We start from the raw sequence: 22,602 nt of genomic DNA, 5'->3' as shown, positions 1-22,602 counted from the left end.
CATTCCTGTAACTTGTGTTTCTTTCCATCTTAATTACTATCATGTTTCCAGACAGGAAAACATTCTTCTGGTCATAGCACTGCATTCTTACTTCATTGGACTGCCAAATTTGGCATGTACTTCTGCTGACTAAGCATTACAGATAGAAATAGTAACTCAGGGTTCTAATTTTTTACGTAAGTTTACTTTCCTCACTCGATATGACCATTAAATTAAGTTAATGTGACAGGGCACAATCTGATGGCGTGCAGATAAGCTGCAAGTCTCCTGACTGACTGTAAAGACCCTAAGGAAAGTGTGTTTGGGCAGTTTCATCCAAACCAATCAGTATCTGAGTCCACAGCAGAAAACTGTGGCACTGAAATATGTTAATCCGTCAGCATGACTGGAGTATATTCAAATAATGCCTTAATAATTGATGTTTAATTTCATTAGTTATTGTCTATGAATGTGCACTGATGTTCCTATTACACATGGCTTATGTAATCTATTTGTCTGTATAACCTGTTTGCACAGTGTGTTGTGCTTATTCTGCATGGTACATATTGGTCTATAGGTGTAGTGTTTTAGAGCGGAGATAGGGTTGTCAACTCTGGATGTATTCCTGGATGTTTGGTCATGTGACATTTGATTACGTGACATTTAATCATGGGGAGTAAGGAGAGTGACCTAGAGTTTGAGAGAGGAAAGCAACAAACATTGGAGTAAGAACAGAAGCCTGAAAATCACTGATGTTGCAAACGGTTCAGGACAGGTGGGCTGAAAAGTGGCAAATGGAATTCAATCCGAAGAAGTGTGAGGTAATGCATTTGGGGAGGACTAACAAAGCAAGGGAAGACACAATAAATGGTAGAATGCTGAGAAGTGTAGAAGAACAGAGGGATCAGAGTGCATGTCCACAGATCCCTGAAGGTGGCAGGACAGGTAGATAAGGTGGTTAAGAAGACATACTTGCCTTTATTAGCCGAGGCATAGAATATAAGAGCAGGGAGGTTATGCTTGAACTGTATAAAACACTAGTTAGACCAGAGCTAGAGTATTGTGTGTAGTTCTGGTCACCACATTACAAGAAATATGTAATAAAAACAAAAAATGCTGCAGATGCTCAGCAGGCCGGGCAGCATCTGTGAAGCGAGACACAGAGTTAACGTTTCAGGTCGATGACCTTTTGTCAGAACTGGAAAAAAGCAGGAAATGGAACAGATTTTTAAGCAAGTGTAGTGTCTGGGAAATGGGGGAGGGGATGAAAGAACAAAAGGGAAGGTCTGTGATAGGATAGAAGGCAGGAGAGATTAAGAGACATTGAGAGACATTAAGAGATATTCAAGGCAAAAGGAGATGGTAATGGGACAGGTTAAGAAACAAAGGATGGCTCTAGATGAAGTGTAAATTGCGCTGGCAGAATGAAAGACAGCTGCCATGTGGGAGAGAAGAACAGAAGACCAAACAAAAAGTGTGGATAAAAAATACATACGATAGGGGCCGAGGTTATGATCTGAAATTGTTGAACTCTTATGTTGAGTCCAGAAGGCTGTTCAACAATTTCAGATTATAACCTCTCTCTTTCCTGCTGTTCTCTTGACGTCAGTCTCTGAGCAGAACCTGTGACTGACTACTGAAGCTGTTCAAGTCACAGCTAGCCAATGCTGCAGGGGTTAATATGAAGAGCCACACCGCAACCAAACAAGTTGAAAGGGGGAAGAGAGCTGCACCTTACCAACAGAAGAGTCTCATGGTTTGTGGGATGTTGATTGGTTGCCCGTGTATTGGGCAATTTAAAGAGCCATTGTGAACTGGTTCAACCTGAGCCAGTCACAGCAATTCTATATAGAAGAAAGCAGATACCAAAACATCTTATGAAGTAACTACGTTCAACAAGTGATCTTAGATTTCCCTAAAACAGCACACAGTGTAGAACTTAGGAATTACATTTGTATTATATTTACAAAATTGTATTTTGGGCACTAACATTTTTTAACAGTCTTATAAATTGGATATACGCTGAATGCGAGAGGATACTTTTAGGACTTGCCTTGTGTGGCCAGGAATTTACTTGTAGATGGTAGCACTCTGCGCCATAACTTCGCTGGAAGTGTGGTTGAACGGTGCTCTCATGCTTCACCAAATCTGTCAATATTAGGGAAATGTTAAAAGTGAGATTCATGATCAGAAAGAGTAGGGGACAATTAAGAGGCAATAGTGGCATGATGAAGTCCTGAGTGTCAAACTCACTCATTTTTGGTTTAAAAATGTCACCTTGAAAATAGCCCGCACCCATTTATCGCTCGCTCTTTCTGATCATGAACCCAACACCCAGAATAACTAAATGAGGCACGATTGCAGCAGCCAGCTCTGGAAACATTGGAGCATCACAATTAGGCTGTACAGAGTTTTAGGAATCCCACCAGAGCTCATTTTTATATATTACATTTTATAAGCAGTGGGCAAAGATTTACTGATGGAAAGAGACTGCCTTACTAATAATACATTGGCCTAGATTTTGCGGTGGTAATGATGGCAAACGCTGAAAGTTAGGTGACAGGTAGGTGACTTGCTCCCTGAACATCCTGGGCGGATATAGCCTCCTGCCGAGAACCCTTCTCCCCTTCCTCCTCCGCTCTCTGCCCTCAGGTTGTCCTGCTCTGCCTGCCCTCTGTTCGTTCTCCAGGTCATGCTGTATTCCAAGGGGAATTCCTAATAGTGCACCCATGTCTGGGAGCAACTGGTTTCTGCAGAAGCCTTGAAGTCAGGATACCTCCCACACCACTCCCTGTAGACTTAAGTAACTTTAAAGAACTCTAGAAAGCGCAAAACACCTATACAGTCGTAGCAAGAGCCAGTAGAAATCAATCAGCAACTAAACTGAAAGTAGTTGATGATCCCTTTAAATAGCACTGGTGGGGGGTCCTTCCTGCTGCTGAATGCGTGTTCAGCTGTGCAAGATTAAGAGCGGGTGTTAGCTGAAGCATTGAGCTCCAAAATGGCAGCACTGGCGTCAAATCAGCATTGCACAAATTTTGAGGCCAGAGGCTCAGCTTCCTTGATCCTCGGTGGAGCAGTGCTTCCGAAGTCTGAGATTGTTATGTCAGGTGGTAGCAGACATCTGCAGGCTTTTAGAAGACCTGCCACCTGCTAGATCTGATGGCCATGCATTACCAGTGGCTATAAAAGCCACCACCGCTCTCAATTTCTTTGCCTCTGCTTCCTTCCAGGGTGCAACCGGAGACATAGCAAGGGTCTCACAATTGGCTGCACATAAATGGATAAGGGAGGTAAGGGATGGATCGTTTGTCAGGGCTGGGAGGTATGTAAACTTCCCCTGTGTTGGCCTGAATGAGCGGGTACTTGGATTTGCGTCTCTGGCTGACTTCCTAAAGGTGCAGGATGCCATTGACTGCACACACGTAGCAATCCAAGCACAGCCAGATCAACCAGGAGCATTCGTCAACCAAAGTTCAGCTGGTGTAGTAACCACAAAAAAAGGTTCACTCGAGTCTATGCCAGATTCCCTGAGAGCTGCCATGGTACTTTCATACTGCAGCAGTCCAACATCCTTGACCTGTTTACACCTTGAACCAGCCTTAAAGGGTGGCTGCTAGACGACAAAGGATACCCCCTTCAAATCTGGCTGATAGCACCTCTGAGGAACCCCACCGAAGAACACCAGGAGCATTACAATGCAAGCCATATGACAACCAAATGTGTCACTGAGCAAGCCATCGGCATGCTGAGGATGCACTTCAGGTGACTGGACCATTCTGGAGACGCCCATCAGTACTCTCCAGCAAGGGACTCCAGGACAATCATGGTGTGCTGTATTCTGCACAACAAAGACTAGAGGTGCAGGAGGTACAAGCTGCTCAGCATTCCTCACCTGATGAGAATTCCAATGGCGAAGAAGAAGGTGGGCCACCCAACGCCAGAGCAGCCGATCACATTGCTGCTTGGGATTTTTTTTATTCGTTCACAGGATGTGGGCGTTGCTGACAAGGCCAGCATTTATTGCCCATCCCTAGCTACCCTTGTGAAGGTGGTGGTGAGCTGTCTTCTTGAACCACTGTAGTCCATGTGGTGAAAGTACTCCCACAGTGCTGTTATGGAGGGAATTACAGGATTTTGACCCCATGACTATGAAGGAACAGTGATATATTTCCAAGTCAGGATGGTGTGTGGTGGAATACTGATTCATCAGCTGAAGGAGGGCGGTAGGTGGGAATCAGCAAGAGGTTTCCTTGCCCATGTTTGACCTGATGCCATGAGACTTCATGGGGTCCGGAGTCAATGTTGAGGACTCCATGGGCCACTCCCACCCGACTGTATACCACTGTGCCACCACCTCTTGTGGGACAGGACATACCCAGGGATGGTGATGGAGGAGTCTGAGATGTTGGCTGAAAGGTATGATTCTGTGAGTATGACTACGTTAGTCTGTTGGACAGTTCTCTCAATTTTGGCACAAGTCCCCAGATGTTAGTGAGGAGGACTTTGCACGGTCGACTGGGCTGAGTGTGCCTCTGTGGTGTCCAGTGCCTAGGTCGATGCTTCATCCGGTTTTATTCTTGGTATACTTCTTTGTAGCAGTTTGGTACAACTGCCGTTTCAGAGGGCAGTTAAGAGTCAACCATATTGCTGTGGGTCTGGAGTCGCATGTAGGCCAGACCAGGTAAGAACGGCAGATTTTCTTCCCTAAAGGACATTAGTGACCCAGATGGGTTTTTATGACAATCCGGTAGTTTCATGGTCACCATTACTGACACTAGTGTTTTATTCCAGATTTAAAAGCACAGCTGGTACTTGCCATTTAAATTCCCCAGCTGCTGTGGTGGGATTTGAAATCACATCTCCAGATCATTAATCCAGGCCTCTGGATTACTAGTCCAATAACATAACCACTATGCTACCGTACCCACTAGTAGCTTGAAGGTTCAGTTAGTCACACACACTAGACCTATCAGATACCCCCCCAACCCTTACTCGAGCAGTTCTGTAACCATCCATCTACTCGTTACACGTGTACCAATTGGCCTCAGTAAATTCCATGTTTTCTCATTCAGCACCAAACAAATGAAAAGCACAGTTATTACTTGCCATGCAAGAATGGTGAACATGGGAAAGTGGTGCAAAGTAATAAATTTAATGCGACTTAATAAATTTAAAACATCAATAAATTTTCAAAAACGCCAATGTGCATACCCTCGGTGAAGTACAAAGCTTTCCTCTTTCTAGCACTTCTATGTGGTGCAAACCCTGCGGCTTCAGCAGAGATGGTGGCAGGCTGCCCTAATCCCTGCTCTGACTTTCGATGTGCCTGTGAGAGCCCCACCAAAGATTGCTCCACCTGTGCAAGGGCAGATTGGTCCAGCGGGAGAGGAGCAGCACATCGGGCACTGGTTAAGTGGTGGCGCAGGGCCAGCAGATGAGATGTGCAAACATTTTGAGAAAAGTTTCCTCTTGTCCCTCTCCTAGGCCAGCAGCACATCACTCCTGCCTCTACAGGAGAGCAGCTAGGAGGACATCAGTGATGCCTTGAAAGCTCACGTTTAATGCATCTGTCATCCTGTGTAAGCCAGCAGACATGTTGGCATCCATAGTTTGCAGGGCTGCCATCAGGGCCTGCGGGGACTCATTAGTGCACCCTGATTCAAGTTTTACAGAGGAGGCCACTTTCTCAATGGAAGACATCTTCGTAAAGGCCTGCGACATCATTCCACTAAGGTTTGAGCTGAACTCCTCCATCTTCTGAAACATTGTAGAGTGTGCGCCTGGCAAGACTGCCAGTACCTCACACATTTGCTGCTAACCCTCAATCATTCCCCTTTTCATTGATGACCCCCCTGCCCCCCTTCCCGGGTTCAGCATTTCTGTCCAGCTGAGCAGTGCTTGGAGAGGTCTGCGCCGTCCGATGTGGATTCTCCACAGCGGTCCCTACCATCACTTTCTGCTTGTGCTCACTTCTGAACTGTGATTCACTAGGTGAGATCCCATCTAACTCTCTAACAGGACCCACCGAAGTGTTTGTATCTGCACTCGTACCTGCAACGCATGTGTCCTGTGACGATGTGCCCTTAGCAAGAATGAACTCCTCTGAGGAATCCTCGTCAAAAAAGGGCAGGGGCTGCTGTTCTTCACCTGATGGCCCTCGAGGAGAGAAGTGATAGAAGTTATTTAGTCATGAGAATGTGCAAATGTTGAAATGTACCTGTTAAGGTGATCATATTTCATTAGGTGCTGAATTCAAGTCAAAATGACTTAGTCTTGTAGTAGATGTAGGTCTAAGAGATTAATTCTGTCACCCTGCAGCAATGAACTACCAGTCCCTCCGTCACCGATGCTCTGGGAGACTGATATGCCACTAATTTCCAAAGCCTCCTGCTCCACATTGCTTAGCTCCACGATCTGTGGGGGTCCGCCTCCGGTTGTCTCCCTATCCCTTGTATTTTGCACTCTGTTCCTCTGCAAGGGGGCTCGACTAACCTATGAGTGGCTGTAACGGATGCATTACATTCGGTGAGGGAGACAATCAAGTGGCAATGGCATGCATTTGAGGATGTGTGCTGAGAATCAGGGGAGCTGACTGAGTTGGTATCACATTACTTAAGGATTGGGGTGAGTGTCAGTGGTGGATGGAGGAAAGGTGAGGTTAGAAAGTGCATTGAAACCGAACAATGCGTGTTGCAGAAACTCAAGTGGAGGTGAGGAGTGATGTGAATGGAGTACATTTGACAAGACAGAGTGAGAGGGGAGGGTGCATTACAGGATGACCTTAAAATGCATCCTGCACTGGATCCAAGTCCTCATAATATCGCTCCTGCTGCTCACCTCTGGCCACATCCAGCCATGCCTTCTTTGTTGTGGCTGCAGGTTTCTTTTTGTCATTGCTAAGAAACAGGATCTCTTTCCTCACCCTTACTGCACCCAGCAGTATGTCCAGGGCCGCCTCGTTGAATCTAGGGGCAGCCTTTGCCCTCCTTGCTTCCATTTTTCTCTTTGTACTTAACACTAAACACAATCCACAAAACTCCAAACCTCCTCCACTATTGCATCTGTGAAATGGGCCTTTAAATAGTTGAGGTGAAATCGCGTCATGCGTGTCCACATCATGCCTGTTCACACGCAGTGGAAACGCAAAAACCATAAATAAAATGATACAGCATCCCTGTTCAAATGGAACATTCCCACGACCTTGCGCATTTGTCGCCCGCCATTGCCAACCCCCCCCCCCCCCACTTGCCCCCGATCCGATCCCGTCTTTGTGTTAATATCAGAGTCGCAGCCAGGGAGCGTAGAGAGAAGATCGCAGAAAGCCGGGGGAGGAGGGATGAAGAATGAGGAGGTCCCGAGGAGGTCATCGGATCATGGGTGAGAGGGCGTGGTGGGGGAGGGACTGATCGCTAGGGAGGGTATCAGGTTTGCTTGGTGGGCCGCGGGAGCCACTCCTGCTCCTGCCCACAAGCAGTGCTGTAAAGACACTTACCTGTTCCATGCAGCAGTCCTCGCCTCCCTTTAGCTGCCAGGTTTCCTGAGGCCTGGGAAACCCGACCAGCCAGCGTTAAAGCTGGAACAGTGAAAAAATCTGAGGCATGCAGTCTCATTCAAATATTAATTCCTGGGAGTGGGTTGGTCGCCTGAACTGCTGCAACCGTCCCTGGCAATCGGAGAAGTTTGGGGGGGGGGGGGGTGCGGGGGGGGGAAGAGGGAGGGACGCGGGGTGGGGGAAGAAAGATCACGGGGGGGGGGGGAGGGTCGGCCCATCGCGGGGAGGATGAGATCACCGTTAAATTCAAATGGCTCGCAAAATCTGAGGAGCGGAGCCTCATTAAAATTTCATAATTGCCGACCCGCCTCTCATGAGCGGGTTACTCAGACGCCCCTAAACCAGGCGTGGTTAAACCGCAAGTAGGCACGTTCATGCTGGGTTGGAGCCGGATTACACATTTTTACCAATTCCTGCCATTGGTGGTTGGGGTGGGGGAGGTTAAAATGACCCCCAATGTCTTTTTGTGAAAATCTGCAGTTGAAATCGAGTTTTAGTGTGGGTGGGGATGTGTTCATTCCACAATAATCTCCACTTGTACTGAGTCCTATTATAAATGTTTTTGCAACCAGAAAGACAAAAGTAATATTAAATTGAAACCAACTTTTTTTTTCTTTTTAAAGATATAAATCAAATGAAGAGTATGTGTATGTTCGGGGCCGAGGGAGGGGAAAGTACATTTGTGAGGAATGTGGAATACGTTGCAAGAAGCCCAGTATGCTGAGAAAGCACATTCGCACCCATACTGACCTTCGACCTTATCACTGCAACTACTGCAACTTCTCCTTTAAAACTAAAGGTAAGTTGATGATGTTGCATACAGTGGCTACAAATGCTTACTTTGTCAAACTCCTAAATGCACCTCAGGTTACCAGTATGCATAGATTCTATTTGCATGCCTTATGCAATACTCATTATGCAGGTTATTGAAACTGTTGTGTGATCTCCGCTCTTTGTGTCATTGTTAAGTCACAGCCCAAAAGCTGGAGAATGCAAAATGCGCAATACAGGTAAATGTCCTGACCTTTCCTTCTATTTATTTCTTTTGCTTTCCCCAACCGACAACATTTTTCATTAAAAAAAAACACAAGGGCCTAGAAATTGGAGACCGCTAAAAACCTGCCGGTGCCACCGTGGGATGGAGTTAACGGCCACCAAAATTGAATGCGCTGGCAGAACTGGTAAATTGGTGCTGGTTGCTAATTAACATTAGCCCAACACTAAACTTACCGTGCAAGGCCATTTTTGTGGTGTTAGTCCCAGCAGGAGACCCAATGTAACGTGGCTGTAGTGTCATTGCAGCAAGAACAGCCTTCTCTTAAAGCGAGACTGTCATTACAGAAAGCAGTTCAGTCCCTTAAAGGGGAACTGCCTTCTAAAATGAAAAAAAAAAATCATTTAAAAATAGGCAGTTTTTAACCCTTGGAGCTCAACTGCCTTCTGGAAAAAGAATTAACATTAAAAAGAATTCCCAAATGGGAGTCTTCAGCTCTTAAAGCTGAATTGCCTTCCACACCTAAAAAAAAATCAGAAAAGTGCTTCAGCACTAAAACAAAGGCTCAGCAAGCCAGGGAAGTGGCACTCAGGATCTTGACGCAGCACTCCAGCTTTGTGCAGGGGGTTAACACTGCAAGAGAGGTCCTCTACCCACAGGGGCCAGGAGGCCCTCCAGAAATAAGGATGTGGGATCAGATCACCGAGGCCGTCACTGCCAGCAGTGTCGCCCCCACAACCTGGCTCCAGTGCCCAAAGAAGCTTCATGACCTCGGACCACTGGTCAAGGTAATTTTCAAAAGCTGTCTCCTACCAACTGCACCACTAGCCTGACATACTTCTCAGTGCACGACATCCCCCCCTCCCACCCACCCCCACCCCCCTAATCACTCGCCTACCAATGATCTGTACCAACACGAGGCACACCTCCCATTCCTAGCTTCACCTCACCCCCTTGGAGGAGACGGTGCTGGCCAGTCTTGGCAGGGACATGCCTGAGCCCTTGGCCAGTGGCGGAGTTGAAAGGATACAAGATGCTGGTATCCTCATACGTTATCCTCCTTCTCGCATGCACCCCTTGCTTTCCTGCCCTCCCCTCACCACAACTCCATCCTTGTGGCTTCCTCATTTCACACATCCAAGAAATGCAGCCTGCCCAGCCAGTGGTTGCCCAAGAAGTAGGAGAGGAGAGTGAAGAAGAAGAAGAAGAAAGGCCATCACTCGATTTCACACTCCCAGCCACCAGCTCTTCAAGTTTGACCAGCAAAGTCGTTTGCAGTGTCCCCCACTGAAGTCAGCAGCCTTCCACCAGCCATGCTGCAGCCACTGGGGTAGCACTGCATGACATCAGTAGGATAAGCAAAGGTACACAAAAAACAGTCACTAAGGGAATGCACCAGGGTGATGTGTTGATTTCTTGATGTCATATTGGATGGATAGATGTATAAAGTTGAATTGGAAAGTTTGCTTTGTAGTGGCTTTTATTTCAGCATTGTGGCCAAGAGGACGCTGTGATGGTTAGTAACAGAGGGACGGTAAGGTGTGGGGCAAATGTTGAAAGGGGAATTGTGGTTGTGGTCAATGTTATCGCAGGCGGATGATTCCATGCCGAATATCTCAGCCAGAAAGGAGCTTTCTGGGTTGCATCCTTCCTTCTGCTTCCTCCTCTTCTGCTTCCTCCTCTTCTACGTCTTCCTCTTCCCCCTGTGAGCGGATGCTGGAAATCTGAAATAAAAGCATAAAATACTGGTAATACTCAGCAGGTCAGGCAGCATCTCAACCTGAGACATGAACTCTGTTTCTCTCTTCACGGATGCTGCCTGTCTTCTTCTCAGAGGCCTTCCTTTACCATCCGAGGCCTTGCAAGCATCCAGCTGCTCTCCCTGCACACTTTAAAAGCTTTTAACATCTGTTGCACCAAGCCACTACTTCAATAAAATATAAAAAATCCAGTCCAAAAGCTTAAGTGCAGACTTAACTGAAAGATGTATGTATCCCTTTAAGAAGTGCTGACAGCTCTCTATCAGTCTGCTGCACACTTGCTTTTCAGAGCGAGCTTAGGACCCAGCGCTAAACTCAATGCTAAGGTCCAAGTTCACAGAGCATGGCGTTAAGTCGGCATGATGTCATGCTCTCCATATTTGCATCTCCAGGGCCAGCGCTGCTATCAGCAGTGCTAAGGCCCTCACCAAAATGGCAGCTGCCAAGTCCTGCGCCAGAGAAGGGTGTTAGAGTGGCGGCCGCCATTTTTCACCAGGATTGCGATGATAACTCGTGGCGGTACGGTAGAGAATTTCTGGGCCAAGCTATTTTAGGTTTTGTGACTTGGCTCTTGGAGGGTTAGCTGGATTAGAAAATCTACAACCTGGAATTCATTTGTGGCTGACGTTAGCAAGGTTGCATTTATTGCGCATCACTTGCTACCTTGAGGAGGGAGTGGAAGGCCTTCCAAACAAAGATTTTTCAACTCAGTGATTTGCTAGGCCAGTGGCAATTAAAAATTACCCACAATGTGTAGCGCTGCAGGTACATATAGATAAAGGTGGCGGGAGGCCCAGTCCATTTTGAGGGCCAGGACTCATTACCATGTTGCCAGCGGGCGCATATGCCAAATGGGTGCTCAGCTGCAGCTCGCCAGCTCCAGGCCAGCACAATGTCAGGCAGTTGGGTTGCTGACCTGGCCGGCAGCAAGATGGCAGAGGTGCCTGGCATAACAGCAGTACATATAATTCAAAACTTGCCATTTTTAGTCCTCTGTAGCTGTAGCCTCGAGTAACACCGGGTGGAGTGTGCAGCATGCATGCCGCACCCGAATCTCCCAAAATGGCAATCGGCTGTTCAGTGGTAGGCCTCTTTTTGGATAGTGTTGGCCTGATAGGGAGTTGGAATGGAGCAGTATGTTTCATTCCTGCCATTTTCGGGTCGCGGCCGCCCAGTTTATCCCCGTCGGAGCAAATAAAAATTCCTTGCCCCGCCTTCGCTGCTGTTCTTCGAATAGTGGGATTCCTCGCGGACAGGACTTCGTTGACTACACGGTTTGACTCAGAGGCTGTGGCGCTGCTCCGCTTTTCAGTCGCTTCAAGTCTTATGCTGCTGAATTCTTTTCTCAAATTGGTTTCCGATCTTCTGAACTTCTCTGGACATCTGGACTACGTCTCTGCTTTGAACTACATTGGATTACACTACATTTCTGCACTGGATTACACTGTAACACTTACCTGCTTTGTCTCTATGCTGCAAAAAAGATTTTTACCTTTAAACTGCGGCTGTGTCTCTGCTGAACTGGTTCTACTGGCTTGTAGGTAGCAGCTGTTGCTCCACTTGCTGTTCAGTGACTCGTTCTACCTGTTGTCAGCTTTTCTGGTCATTGGCTTGTGGTTTTACATTTTCTCTGCCGCTTTGATCTACGGTGACCTCCAACTTGCGTCAATTATTATTTGAATGGCAATAGATTGGGAGAAGGGGAAGTGCAAAGAGACCTGGGTGTTCTTGTGCACCAGTCGCTGAAGGTAAGCATGCAGGTGCAGCAGGCGGTTAAGAAGGCAAATGGTATGTTGGCCTTCGTAGCAAGAGGGTTTGAGTACAGGAACAAGGATGTCTTGCTACAGCTGTACAGGGCCTTGGTGAGACCGCACCTTGAGTATTGTGTGCAGTTTTGGTCGCCTTACCTGAGGAAGGACGTTCTTGCCATGGAAGGAGTACAGCGAAGATTCACCAGGCTGATACCTGGGATGGCAGGAATGACGTATGAGGAGAGATTGTGTCGATTGGGCTTATACTCACTGGAGTTTAGAAGATTGAGAGGGGATCTCATCGAAACCTATAAAATTCTGTCAGGCCTGGACAGACTAGATGCAGGAAGGATGTTTATGATGGCCGGGGAGTCCAGAACCAGGGGTCATAGTCTAAGGATAAGGGGTAAGCCATTTAGGACTGAAATGAGGAGGAATTTCTTCACCCAGAGAGTGGTGAACCTGTGGAATTCTCTGCCACAGAGGGCGGTGGAGGCCAGTTCATTAAATATATTCAAAAAGGAGTTGGATATATTTCTTAAGGCTAAAGGGATCAAGGGATATGGGGAGAAGGCAGGGCCAGGGTACTGAATTTGGATGATCAGCCATGATCTCATTGAATGGCAGAGCAGGCTCGAAGGGCCGAATGGCCTACTCCTGCTCCTATCTTCTATGTTTCTATGTTTCTAATTTAGCCATCATCTTTCTGCACCGCAACCAACTCTCATTCCTACAGCAACAACCTCCATCCTCAAACTCTCTACCCTTCAACTAGCTTCTGGACTTCACTCGCCTGCTTTGGATAGCAGTTTGTCGATGCTGTGTGGCGGCCCCATCCTGCTTACGTCAGCTTTGTCTTTCCATGGGACCTCTGACTTTGACCCTAGTCTCCCTACTATTGTCCCCAACCTATTCCCTGCTGCCAGGAAATATGTATTCCATTAATTATTACATTTAAACAGCCTGTAACCTGAGCTTTTCCCGTGTCCATTCGCGTGCGCACTTCGGCTGCCGCTCCAGACCTGAGCCATTCACTTTTTCCCCCTATTTTCCTTTTCTCTCTCTCCCTCCCTGACCGCTCTTTCCTGTCGTCATGCCTCCTTTAATCTCTCCTCTCTCGGATACACTGCCTTCCCAAATCCCTACCCCAATCCTTCATTCCTCTTCGACCTTCCTACCACCGTCCCAGACTTGACTCCCTCTTAGATAAGCCTACAGCTTCCCTCTGTGCCTTTCTCGGCATCCTATGAAGGGCCCATCGAGGCACTCGTCACTGCCGCCTTACGAGTAGGAACCCCAACTGTCCCATCCTACTCTCTCGCCGACCTTCCTGCCCAGCGCACCCACTGGGGGCAAATCTTGCCAATCTCCTCTCCATCCAGCTCAGCCCCCCCCCCCCCCCCCCAGCGGTGACCCTGTGGACGCTGGCAGTGGGTCAGCCATCACCGACCCTCTCTGCATCTCCGTCCAGAATATCCGTTCACTTGCGAACAAGGCCCTTGCCATCCATGACCTTATCGTGGATGATTGCATCGACATCATGGCCCTGACGGAAATTGGTTGCGGAGTGTTGACACCTTACCCTTAAATGAAGCCTCCCTACCTGGCTCTACCTTCCACCACTTGCCCCGCTCAGACCGCCGTGGTGGCGGTGTGGCTCTCATCACCAAATCACACCTTGGTCTGTCCCCCTATTCCTCCGGCACTTTCTCCTCCTTTGAGCATCTCCCCTTATTCCACCCCTCTCACCTGTCATTTAAAATTCTTGTTCTGTACTGCCCACCCAAGTACCATAAACATTTTATTACTGAGATATCTTCACTGCTCTCCTTCCTCAGCCTCTGCACTGAACGACTTCTCATCCTCGGTGATTTCACCCTCCATCTCAATTCATCATGCTCTCTCTCCTCTGAGTTCACTAGCCTCCTATCCTCCCTTAATCTCTCCCTCCATGTAAACTCCCCAACCCATATTCACGGCCACCCCCTCGACCTTGTCATCTCTCGTGGCCTCGCTACTCCCATCGTGTCAATTACAGATAGGGCCATCTCTGACCACTTCCTCGTATCGCTCTCCATCCACATCCCCCTTCCCCCCCACCTCAACCCTACTTCCTTCTGTGTCCGCCCCCGGAAAAAACTCTCTCCCAACTCTCTTACAACTGCACTTAGGAAATCCCAACTGTCCAGCCTTTGGACCTCCATTCACCATGACATTTCTGCAGCTACCGATCTACTCAACCGCACCCTCACCACCACCTTTGATGCCCTAGTCCCTACTAAAACAATTACCCCCTCTCACCCTGACTGTTCTCCCTGGTATGGCTCCCATCTTCACTCCCTTAAGTCCAAGGGACGCAGACTTGAATGGATATGGCGGACAACTGGTTTAGCCATTCACCGCCAGATCTGTCTGGACCACATAAAGCATTATCGGGTAATGCCCTCATCTGTCAAAATTGCTCACTATTCCAGAATCATTCTGGAATGCAACAATAACCCCCAGCTTCTATTCTCTACTGTTAACCGTCTTCTTAAACCTCTCTCCCCTGTTTCCTCCACCCTCACCTCCAACAACAAGTGTGAGGAGCTCATGGATTTCTTTGTCTCTAAGATTGAGACCATCCGATCAGCTGCCTCTGCCACTTCCCTTCCTTCCCCATGCCCACCGGACCAAACTTCCACTAAGGTTTCCTCCTGCCCTAGCCCTGAACTCACATCTTTCTCCAGTTTCTCTCCGATCTCCCCTCATGACCTCTCCGCGCTCAGCTTGTCCATAAGACCCACCTCTTGCTCCCTCGACCCTATTCCCACCAAACTGCTGACCACCCAACTTCCTTTTCTGGCTCCCATGTTAGCTGACATTGTTAACGGTTTTCTCTCCTCAGGTACTGTCACCCTCTCCCTCAAATCTGCCGTCATCACCCCTCTCAATAAACCAACTCTTGATCCCTCCGTCCTTGCAAACTACCGCCCCATCTCCAACCTCCCTTTCCTCTCCAAAGTCCTTGAACATGTTGTCACTTCCCAAATCCATGCCCATCTTTCCCGCGATTCCATGTTTGAATCCCTCCAATCAGGTTTCCGTCCTTGCCACAGTACCGAAACGGCTCTCATCAAAGTCACAAATGACATCCTTTGTGACTGTGACAAAGGTAAACTATCCCTCCTCGTCCTTCTTGACTTGTCTGCAGCCTTTGACACGGTTGACCCTCCATCCTTCTCCAGTGCCTCTCCACCGTCCTCCAGCTGGGTGGGAATGGTGTCATTCTTATCTATCTAATTGTAGCCAGAGAATCACCTGCAACGACTTCTATTCCCGCTCCTGCATCGTTACCCCTGGTGTCCCCCAAGGATCTATCCTTGGCCCCCTCCTATTTCTCATCTACATGTTGCCCCTTGGTGACATCATCCAAAAACACCGTCAGTTTCCTGACCCTGAAATGAGCTTCCGACCACATATCTGCAGCATAACAAAGACCGCCTATTTCCACCTCCATAACACTGCCCATCTCCGCCCTTGCCTCACCTCATCCGCTGCTGAAACCCTCATCCATGCCTTTGTTACCTCTAGACTTGACTATTCCAACGCACTCCTGGCTGGCCTCCCATATTCTACCTTACCTAAACTTGAGGTCATCCAAAGCTCGGCTGCCCGTGTCCTAACTCGCACCAAGTCCCGTTCGCCTATCACCCCTGTGCTCGCTGACCTACACTGGCTCCCGGTTAAGCAGCACCTCGATTTCAGAATTCTCATCCTTGTTTTCAAATCCCTTCATGGACTCGCCCCTCGCTATCTCTGTAATCTCCTTCAGCCCCACAACCCCCCCAAGATATCTGCGCTCCTCTAATTCTGCCCTCTTGAGCATCCCTGATTATAATCACTCAACCATTGGTGGCCGTGCCTTCTGTTGCCTAGGCCCTAAGCCCTGGAATTCCCTGCCTAAACCTCTCTGCCTCTCTACCTCCCATTCCTCCTTTAAGACGCTTCTTAAAACCTACCTCTTTGACCAAGCTTTTGGTCACCTGCCCTAATTTCTCCTTATGTGGATGATGTCAATTTTTTTTGTCTTATTATACTCCTGTATTATAAGACATCGCCCTGGGACGTTTTACTATGTTAAAGGCGCTATATAAATACAAGTTGTTTTTGTTGTGTCATGGGATGTTTTATGACTACTGACAGGGCAGACAGGGCCTCAATTTAATGACTCATCCAAATGGACGGTAGCTCCAATAATGCAGCACTCCCTCAGTATTTCACTGACGCGTCAGCTTAGATTGTGTGTAGAAGTCTTGGATTGGATTTGAACTTGCAACCTACTGGCTTGGGTGGGAGTGCTACCACTGAGCTAAGGATGACACCTTTTAAGCTGTGCAGCCATTCCTTTTCCCAGTTTGTTCTCTCCTCCTCACTTCAGGGTGCTGGTGTATTGTTTTCCTTCCTCTCCAATACAGCACCAGAGTGGCCTTTCAATATGTGTGAGCCGAGACAATGAATGCCGATAAGCTGTGAAGAGCATTCGTCCTGTTCTCACCTGAAATACAGAGACGTGCACTTTTCAGCAGACCAACAATAAGGATCCTTGGACTCAAGACATGAATTATCAGCACTGGTTGTTGCTAGCTTGCTTGCTTCCTACCCTCTTAACCATAATGGCTTCTCTTGCATGTGTGGTTTTCAAAGAAAAATGTATCACCAGAATGGAGCTTCAAAAGTGTTACAGCAAAGTGGAGCTATGTTCCAACACCTGAATGAGAGGCAGCCTGGCAACCTTCACTTTGTAGAAATCAAGACATATCGCAGTTTCCTGCTTGAATTCATTTTTACCCAGGATCTGAAATCTATGGCATTCCTTACCTCCCTCAGTCTTTTCTTCCTTCCACATCTTCAGACTTTTGAAACCCAAGCTTGGTGACAACTAATCACTATTTCCCAATTTGGCTTGTCTTTTGACCTTGTACTGTGGGCCTTGGCCTTGATTTTGCAACAAAAATAGGACCAATGATTTAACTATGAAGGGTGTTCTTGATGATTCCTGTAGTGTTTATACCAAGCTTTTTATTAATTGGTTTTGTACTGGAGTTAACTGTTGAATTATTGATAAAATATACATTGAAGAGAAATACCTCAATTAGTAGATTTGCTGGGATGTATAACCAAGACTTGAATTGCTCCATATGAGGCTAACCAAGGATGCTATCGCTCCAGTGAAAGTTGCTCTAGCTGGTATTTTACTTGTTTTCAAAGGAAACCTGACCAAGCACATGAAGTCCAAGGCCCACAGCAAGAAGTGCATGGAAATGGGAGTGGCAGCTGCTACATTTGAGGATCAAGACACCGATGAGTCAGGTATGGACATACTGTACTAGGGCTGATTTTAATGCTGCCCGCGCAGCAGAACCCAGGTGAGCAGGCAGTTAAAATAACCAATCCCACTGCCTTCCCATGGGTTGCAATTTTATCCTGCTTTTTTGAGCAGGCGAGTGGGACACCAGCTGGAAGGCAGTGGGGTCCTTGTTAAATATGCAAATCAGCCTCTGATTATGTCATCGGGGTCCAACTGCAATTTTAACCCGAGGCCTGCTTGGGGAAGCCATCGTGGCTTCCCGGCCAGGGCAACTTGGTGGCAGGTGGATCCAGGGCCAGACGAGACTCAGAAAGGTAAGTTATTTTTTATTTGTTTCCTTATGGGCCAGGAGGAGTAGGACTTCTCTTCCGGGCCTACCCTGCCCTGGGTTTCCCTCACCCTCACCCAACCATGATGCCCTCCCGACAACCCTCTAACCACTTAACTGACTGACGGTCAGCTAGCGCTTCCCAGGAGTTAGAATTTCTAGGGCTGCATAGTGTGGAGGGCCGGCAGTGCCCCTGTCAGCCTCGACCCATGCCCGCCAGAAGTTAAAATCGGTGCTACTGTCTCGGAATAATGAATGGATGTTTATAGGAGGAGGTGGGACAGCAAACTACCTGGTGTGATTATCAACTGTTCACTGAAAGCAGAGAGAATCGGCAGGAATTTCCTTGGGGGCTCTCCCAATTAACCACCTTCAGCGGAAGATCAGCGGAAACCACCGTTTACACAGCTTAAAAGGTGTCATCCTTAGCTCAGTGGTAGCACTCACACCCAAGCCAGTAGGTTGCAAGTTCAAATCCAATCCAAGACTTCTACACACAATCTAAGCTGACGCTTCAGTGAAATACTGAGGGAGTGCTGCATTATCGGAGCTACCATCCATTTGGATGAGACATTAAACTGAGGCCCTGCCTGCCCTGTCAGTGGTCATAAAACATCCCATGACACAACAAAAACAACTTGGCCTAGAAATTCACTGGCCTTAGCGCCGCCTTTGAGGCGCTAGAGGGCCTAGCGGCGAAGTTATGGCCAGTTTTGAAATTGACAGGGGCCCTAAATCGGCGTTAGGCCGGTAGCGCTGCGCCGGCACGGATGACGTCATCGGTGTGCGCAGCGTCCCGGTTGCCATGGTAACCCGCCCGAACTCGGAAATTGAGTTGCGGCCGCCTCGCCCGTGGCAGCCGCAAGCAACGTTCTGGCAGAGGTGCCTTACAGAACGTTGCGCCGGCGCATTAAAGGCCCCGCGGCGGCCGGCCGCTTTCCCGCCGCCCGCCTGGCCGCAGCTCCCTCCCCGGACTTCCCCCCCGCCCCCCCCCCCCGGAACAGAAGCAAGCCCGGCACTTGTCCGAGGTGCCAGGCTCATTTTTAAAAAGATTATCGCGGGCCGCGGCCGGGTGCAGGCAGCTCCTCCTTAAGGGAAGGAGGAGGCCTGCACTTCCCGAACCTGCCGCACCGCAGCGGGCGCCGCAGCGCCGGAATAGCGCCGAAATTCAGCGCATAGCGCCAGTTTTCAGGCGCTAACAGCTTTCAGCAGCGCCGGCAGCCGTTTGGGCGCAGAAGTAGTGAATTTTTGGCCCGCCCAGCGCGACTTAGCTCCGGCACTAACTTCCGGCGCTAAAGCCGTCGCTGCGCCAAAACCCAATTTCTAGGCCCTTGTATTTATATAGCGCCTTTAACATAGTAAAATGTCCCACGGCGATGTCTTATAATACAGGAGTATAATAAGACAAATAAATTGACATCATCCGCATAAGGAGAAACTAGGGCAGGTGACCAGTGTATCCAGAGTTTCCATCGTTCTTCTGCCAAAGTTATGATGGATGATCGGGAGAACCCCCGAAATAATTCCCAGCATATGCCTAGCTAGTCAAAAACTAGGAGGCATTTCAATAGTACTTGAGTTAAAACGCGTTGCACATGACAGTATAATTCATTGGTATGACCGTAGTTTGTGGCATACGTGTTTGTGAAATGCATTAGGGTGTTCTGAGGATGTGATCAGGCACTTTGTAAATGTAAGTTTTTTTTTAAGTTGATCTCAAAATGGACATTGATGTGTTGACGAGAATTCACATGAAAGTGACAATAACATAAAACTTTGGTGAGAGGAGAAACTTATACATTGGAGTTTTATATTAGAGAAAAGTTTGAAGGTGGTGCCTTCTAATTTTTTTAAGCCTTAGCATGGAACAGATGATTCATCTGGGATAGCTGATAGCCCAACTTGTTCTGGCAATGTAGTAGATAGTGATGAGGATAGTTGTGGACTTCAGGATGACATACACAGGATGGTGAAATGGGCAGAAGCATGACAGGTGGAATTCAATGTGGAGCAGTATGAAGTGATACACTTTCGGAGGATTAATATGGAAAGACAGTATACTATAAATGGCATGATTTTGATAAGAGTAGATGAGCAGCAGTGAGATCTTGGTGTCCATATACACAAATCCTTAAAGGTGGCAGGGCAAGTTCATAAGGTGGTTTATGAAGCAAATGGGTTACTTGGGTTTATAAATAGAGACATAGAATGTAAAAGAAAAGAGATCATGCTGGAACTTTATAAATCACTGGCTAGGCCTCAGCTGGAGTATTTTGGACAATTCTGGGCACCACATTTCAAGAAAGATGTAAAGGCCTTAGTAAGGGAACAGAGGAGAATCACCAGAGATGGGGGACTTCAGTTATGAGGAGAGGTTGGAAAAGTTGGACTGTTCTCCTTGGAACAGAGAAGGTTAAGAGGTGAACTAATAGAGGTTTTCAAGTTGATGAGAGGTTTTGATAGAGTAGGTAGAGAAAAACTATTTCCTCTGGTGAGCAGGTCAATAACCAGAGGTCATAGATTTAAAAAAATGTTTTATTTGTTCCTGGGATGTGGACATTGCTGACAAGGCCAGCATTTATTGCCCATCCCTAGTTGCCCTTGAGAAGGTGATGGTGAGCTGCCTTCTTGAACCGCTGTAGTTCGTGTGGTGAAGGTACTCCCATAGTGCTGTTAGGGAAGGAGGTCCAGGATTTTGACCCAGCGACGATGAAGGAACGGCGATATATTTCCAAGTCAGGATGGTGTGTAACTTGGAGGGGTACTTGGAGGTGGTGGTGTTCCCAAGCGCCTGCTGCCCTTGTCCTTCTAGGTGGAAGGGGTCGCGGGTTTGGGAGGTGCTGCCGAAGAAGCCTTGGCGAGTTGCTGCAGTGCATCATGTAGATGGTACACACTGCAGCCACGGTGCGCCGGTGGTGGAGGGAGTGAATGTTTAAGGTGGTGGATGGGGTGCTAATCAAGCGGGCTGCTTTGCCCTGGATGGTGTTGAGCTTCTTGAGTATTGTTGGAGCTGCACTCATCCAGGCAAGTGGAGGGTATTGCATGACACTCCTGACTTGTGCCTTGCAGATGGTGGAAAGGCTTTGGGGAGTCAGGAGGTGAGACACTTGCCGCAGAATACCTAGCCTCTGACCTGCTCTTGTTGCCACAGTATTTATGTGACTGGTCCAGTTAAGCTTCTGGTTAATGGTGACCCCCTCAGGATGTTGATGGTGGGGGATTCAGCGATGGTAATGCCGTAGAATGTCAATGGGTAGTGGTTAGACTCTCGTTTGTTGGAGATAATTATTGCCTCGCACTTGTGTGGCGCGAATGTTACCTGCCACTCATCAGCCCAAGCTTGAATGTCGTGCAGGTTTTGCTGCATGCGGGCATGGACTGCTTCAAATTATCTGAGGAGTTGCGAATGGCGCTGAACACTGCAGTCATCAGCGAACATCCCCACTTCTGACCTTATGATGGAGGGAAGGTCATTGATGAAGCAGCTGAAGATAGTTGGGCCTAGGACACTGCCCTGAGGAACTCCTGCAGCGATGTCCTGGGGCTGAGATGATTAACCTCCAATAACCACAACCATCTTCCTTTGACAAAAGATCCACAGGAGAGATGAGGAGAAATGTTTTCACTCAGAGAACGCTCTACCTGAAAAGGTGGTGGAAGCTGATTCCATAAATAATTTTAAGACGGAGTTGGACAGGTACTTGAGGATGAGGAACTTACAGATTTACAGACAAAAAGCGGGGTTTGGGAGGGGGGTGGCACTACGTATGACTGCTCTTTCAAAGAGCCAGCACAGGCCGAGTGGCCTCCTTCTGTACTGTAAGTTTCTTTGATTCTATGAGGCGATTTCCTAAAAATTGTTACCCTAAAATCATACAAGTTTGCTACTTCTTGTGGTGCAACTTGTCGAATATGTGTTTATATGGACTGGCTCCACAAATTTGCCTGTACTGCTAATTGTATCTTATTAAGAAAACAAGGGCAACCTAATACTCTTGAGCAAATAGAAAATGTAACTATCCAGCAGATCTCCACGGATGCTGCCTGGCCTGCTGAGTATTTCCAGCATTTTCTGTTGTTATCCAGCAGGAGCATTAGCATCTGAAAAGAGAAATTAACTTTTTGGTTGGCTATCCTTTGTCCAAAATAATGACAGATCTCGCAAGCTGTGAATGCATCTTTACCCTGTTCAGATGCAAGTGGGGAGGCTGTGCTTTTCCAACGTTTTCTGTTTTCATTTGCAGCGCTTATTTTTCTTTCTTTCATACTTTTATATATTTATTGCACTTGATCCAAAAATAGCATCTCAATATCCGATTGGTTGAGCAGTGCAGACCATTTAGAATTTGTTTAACATAAGAAAATTAATCAGGAGCTAGCTGATAGTTGCATATTTAAATGTGTTGAGCTCAGCTTCCAACACCCTTATCCTCTCCATCACCAAGACTGTCTACTTCCACCTCTAACATCACGCGTCTCCACCCCTGCCTCAGCTCATCTGCTGCTGAAACCCTCATCCGTGCCTGTTACCTCTCGCCATGACGATTCTAATCCTCTCCTAGCCGGCCTCCCATCTTGCACCTTCTGTAAACTTGAGCTCATCCAAAACCCTGCTGCCTGTATCCTAACTCGCAGGAAGCCCCGTTCACCCATCACCCCGGTGCTCGCTCACCTACATTGGCTCCAATGTTCCCTTTAAGCTGTGCGGCTAATTAATGCAAAAAACCGCACATGTGCAGCTCCTTAAAGGGGCCGCGCACCCAAAAAAAATAAAAGGGAACATTGATTGGCTCCCGGTCTGGCAATACCTTGATTCTAAAATACTCATCCTTGTTTTTAAATTCCTCCATGGCCTTGCTCCTCCCTATCTCTGCAACCTCCTCCA

The 22,602-nt window shown here is 47.8% G+C and overlaps 1 protein-coding gene across 1 annotated transcript in view; it reads left to right on the top strand.

Moving 5' to 3' along the window:
* Positions 1 to 22,602, top strand: part of hivep1 (HIVEP zinc finger 1) — a 130,103-nt gene that overhangs the window by 62,956 nt on the left and 44,545 nt on the right. The window contains exons 5-6 of the mRNA XM_085989388.1: positions 8,158 to 8,333; positions 17,290 to 17,391. Coding sequence (XP_085845514.1) covers positions 8,158 to 8,333; positions 17,290 to 17,391 — 278 coding nt within the window. The remainder of the gene's footprint in view (positions 1 to 8,157; positions 8,334 to 17,289; positions 17,392 to 22,602) is intronic.

This window comes from Somniosus microcephalus, chromosome 5, assembly GCF_052327205.1.
Source record: "Somniosus microcephalus isolate GS21.2 chromosome 5, FLI_Smic_1.0, whole genome shotgun sequence".
In the NCBI taxonomy this organism is placed as follows: domain Eukaryota; kingdom Metazoa; phylum Chordata; class Chondrichthyes; order Squaliformes; family Somniosidae; genus Somniosus; species Somniosus microcephalus.
Note: the sequence above shows the minus strand (reverse complement) of the source record. Positions and strands in the feature narration are given on the sequence as shown.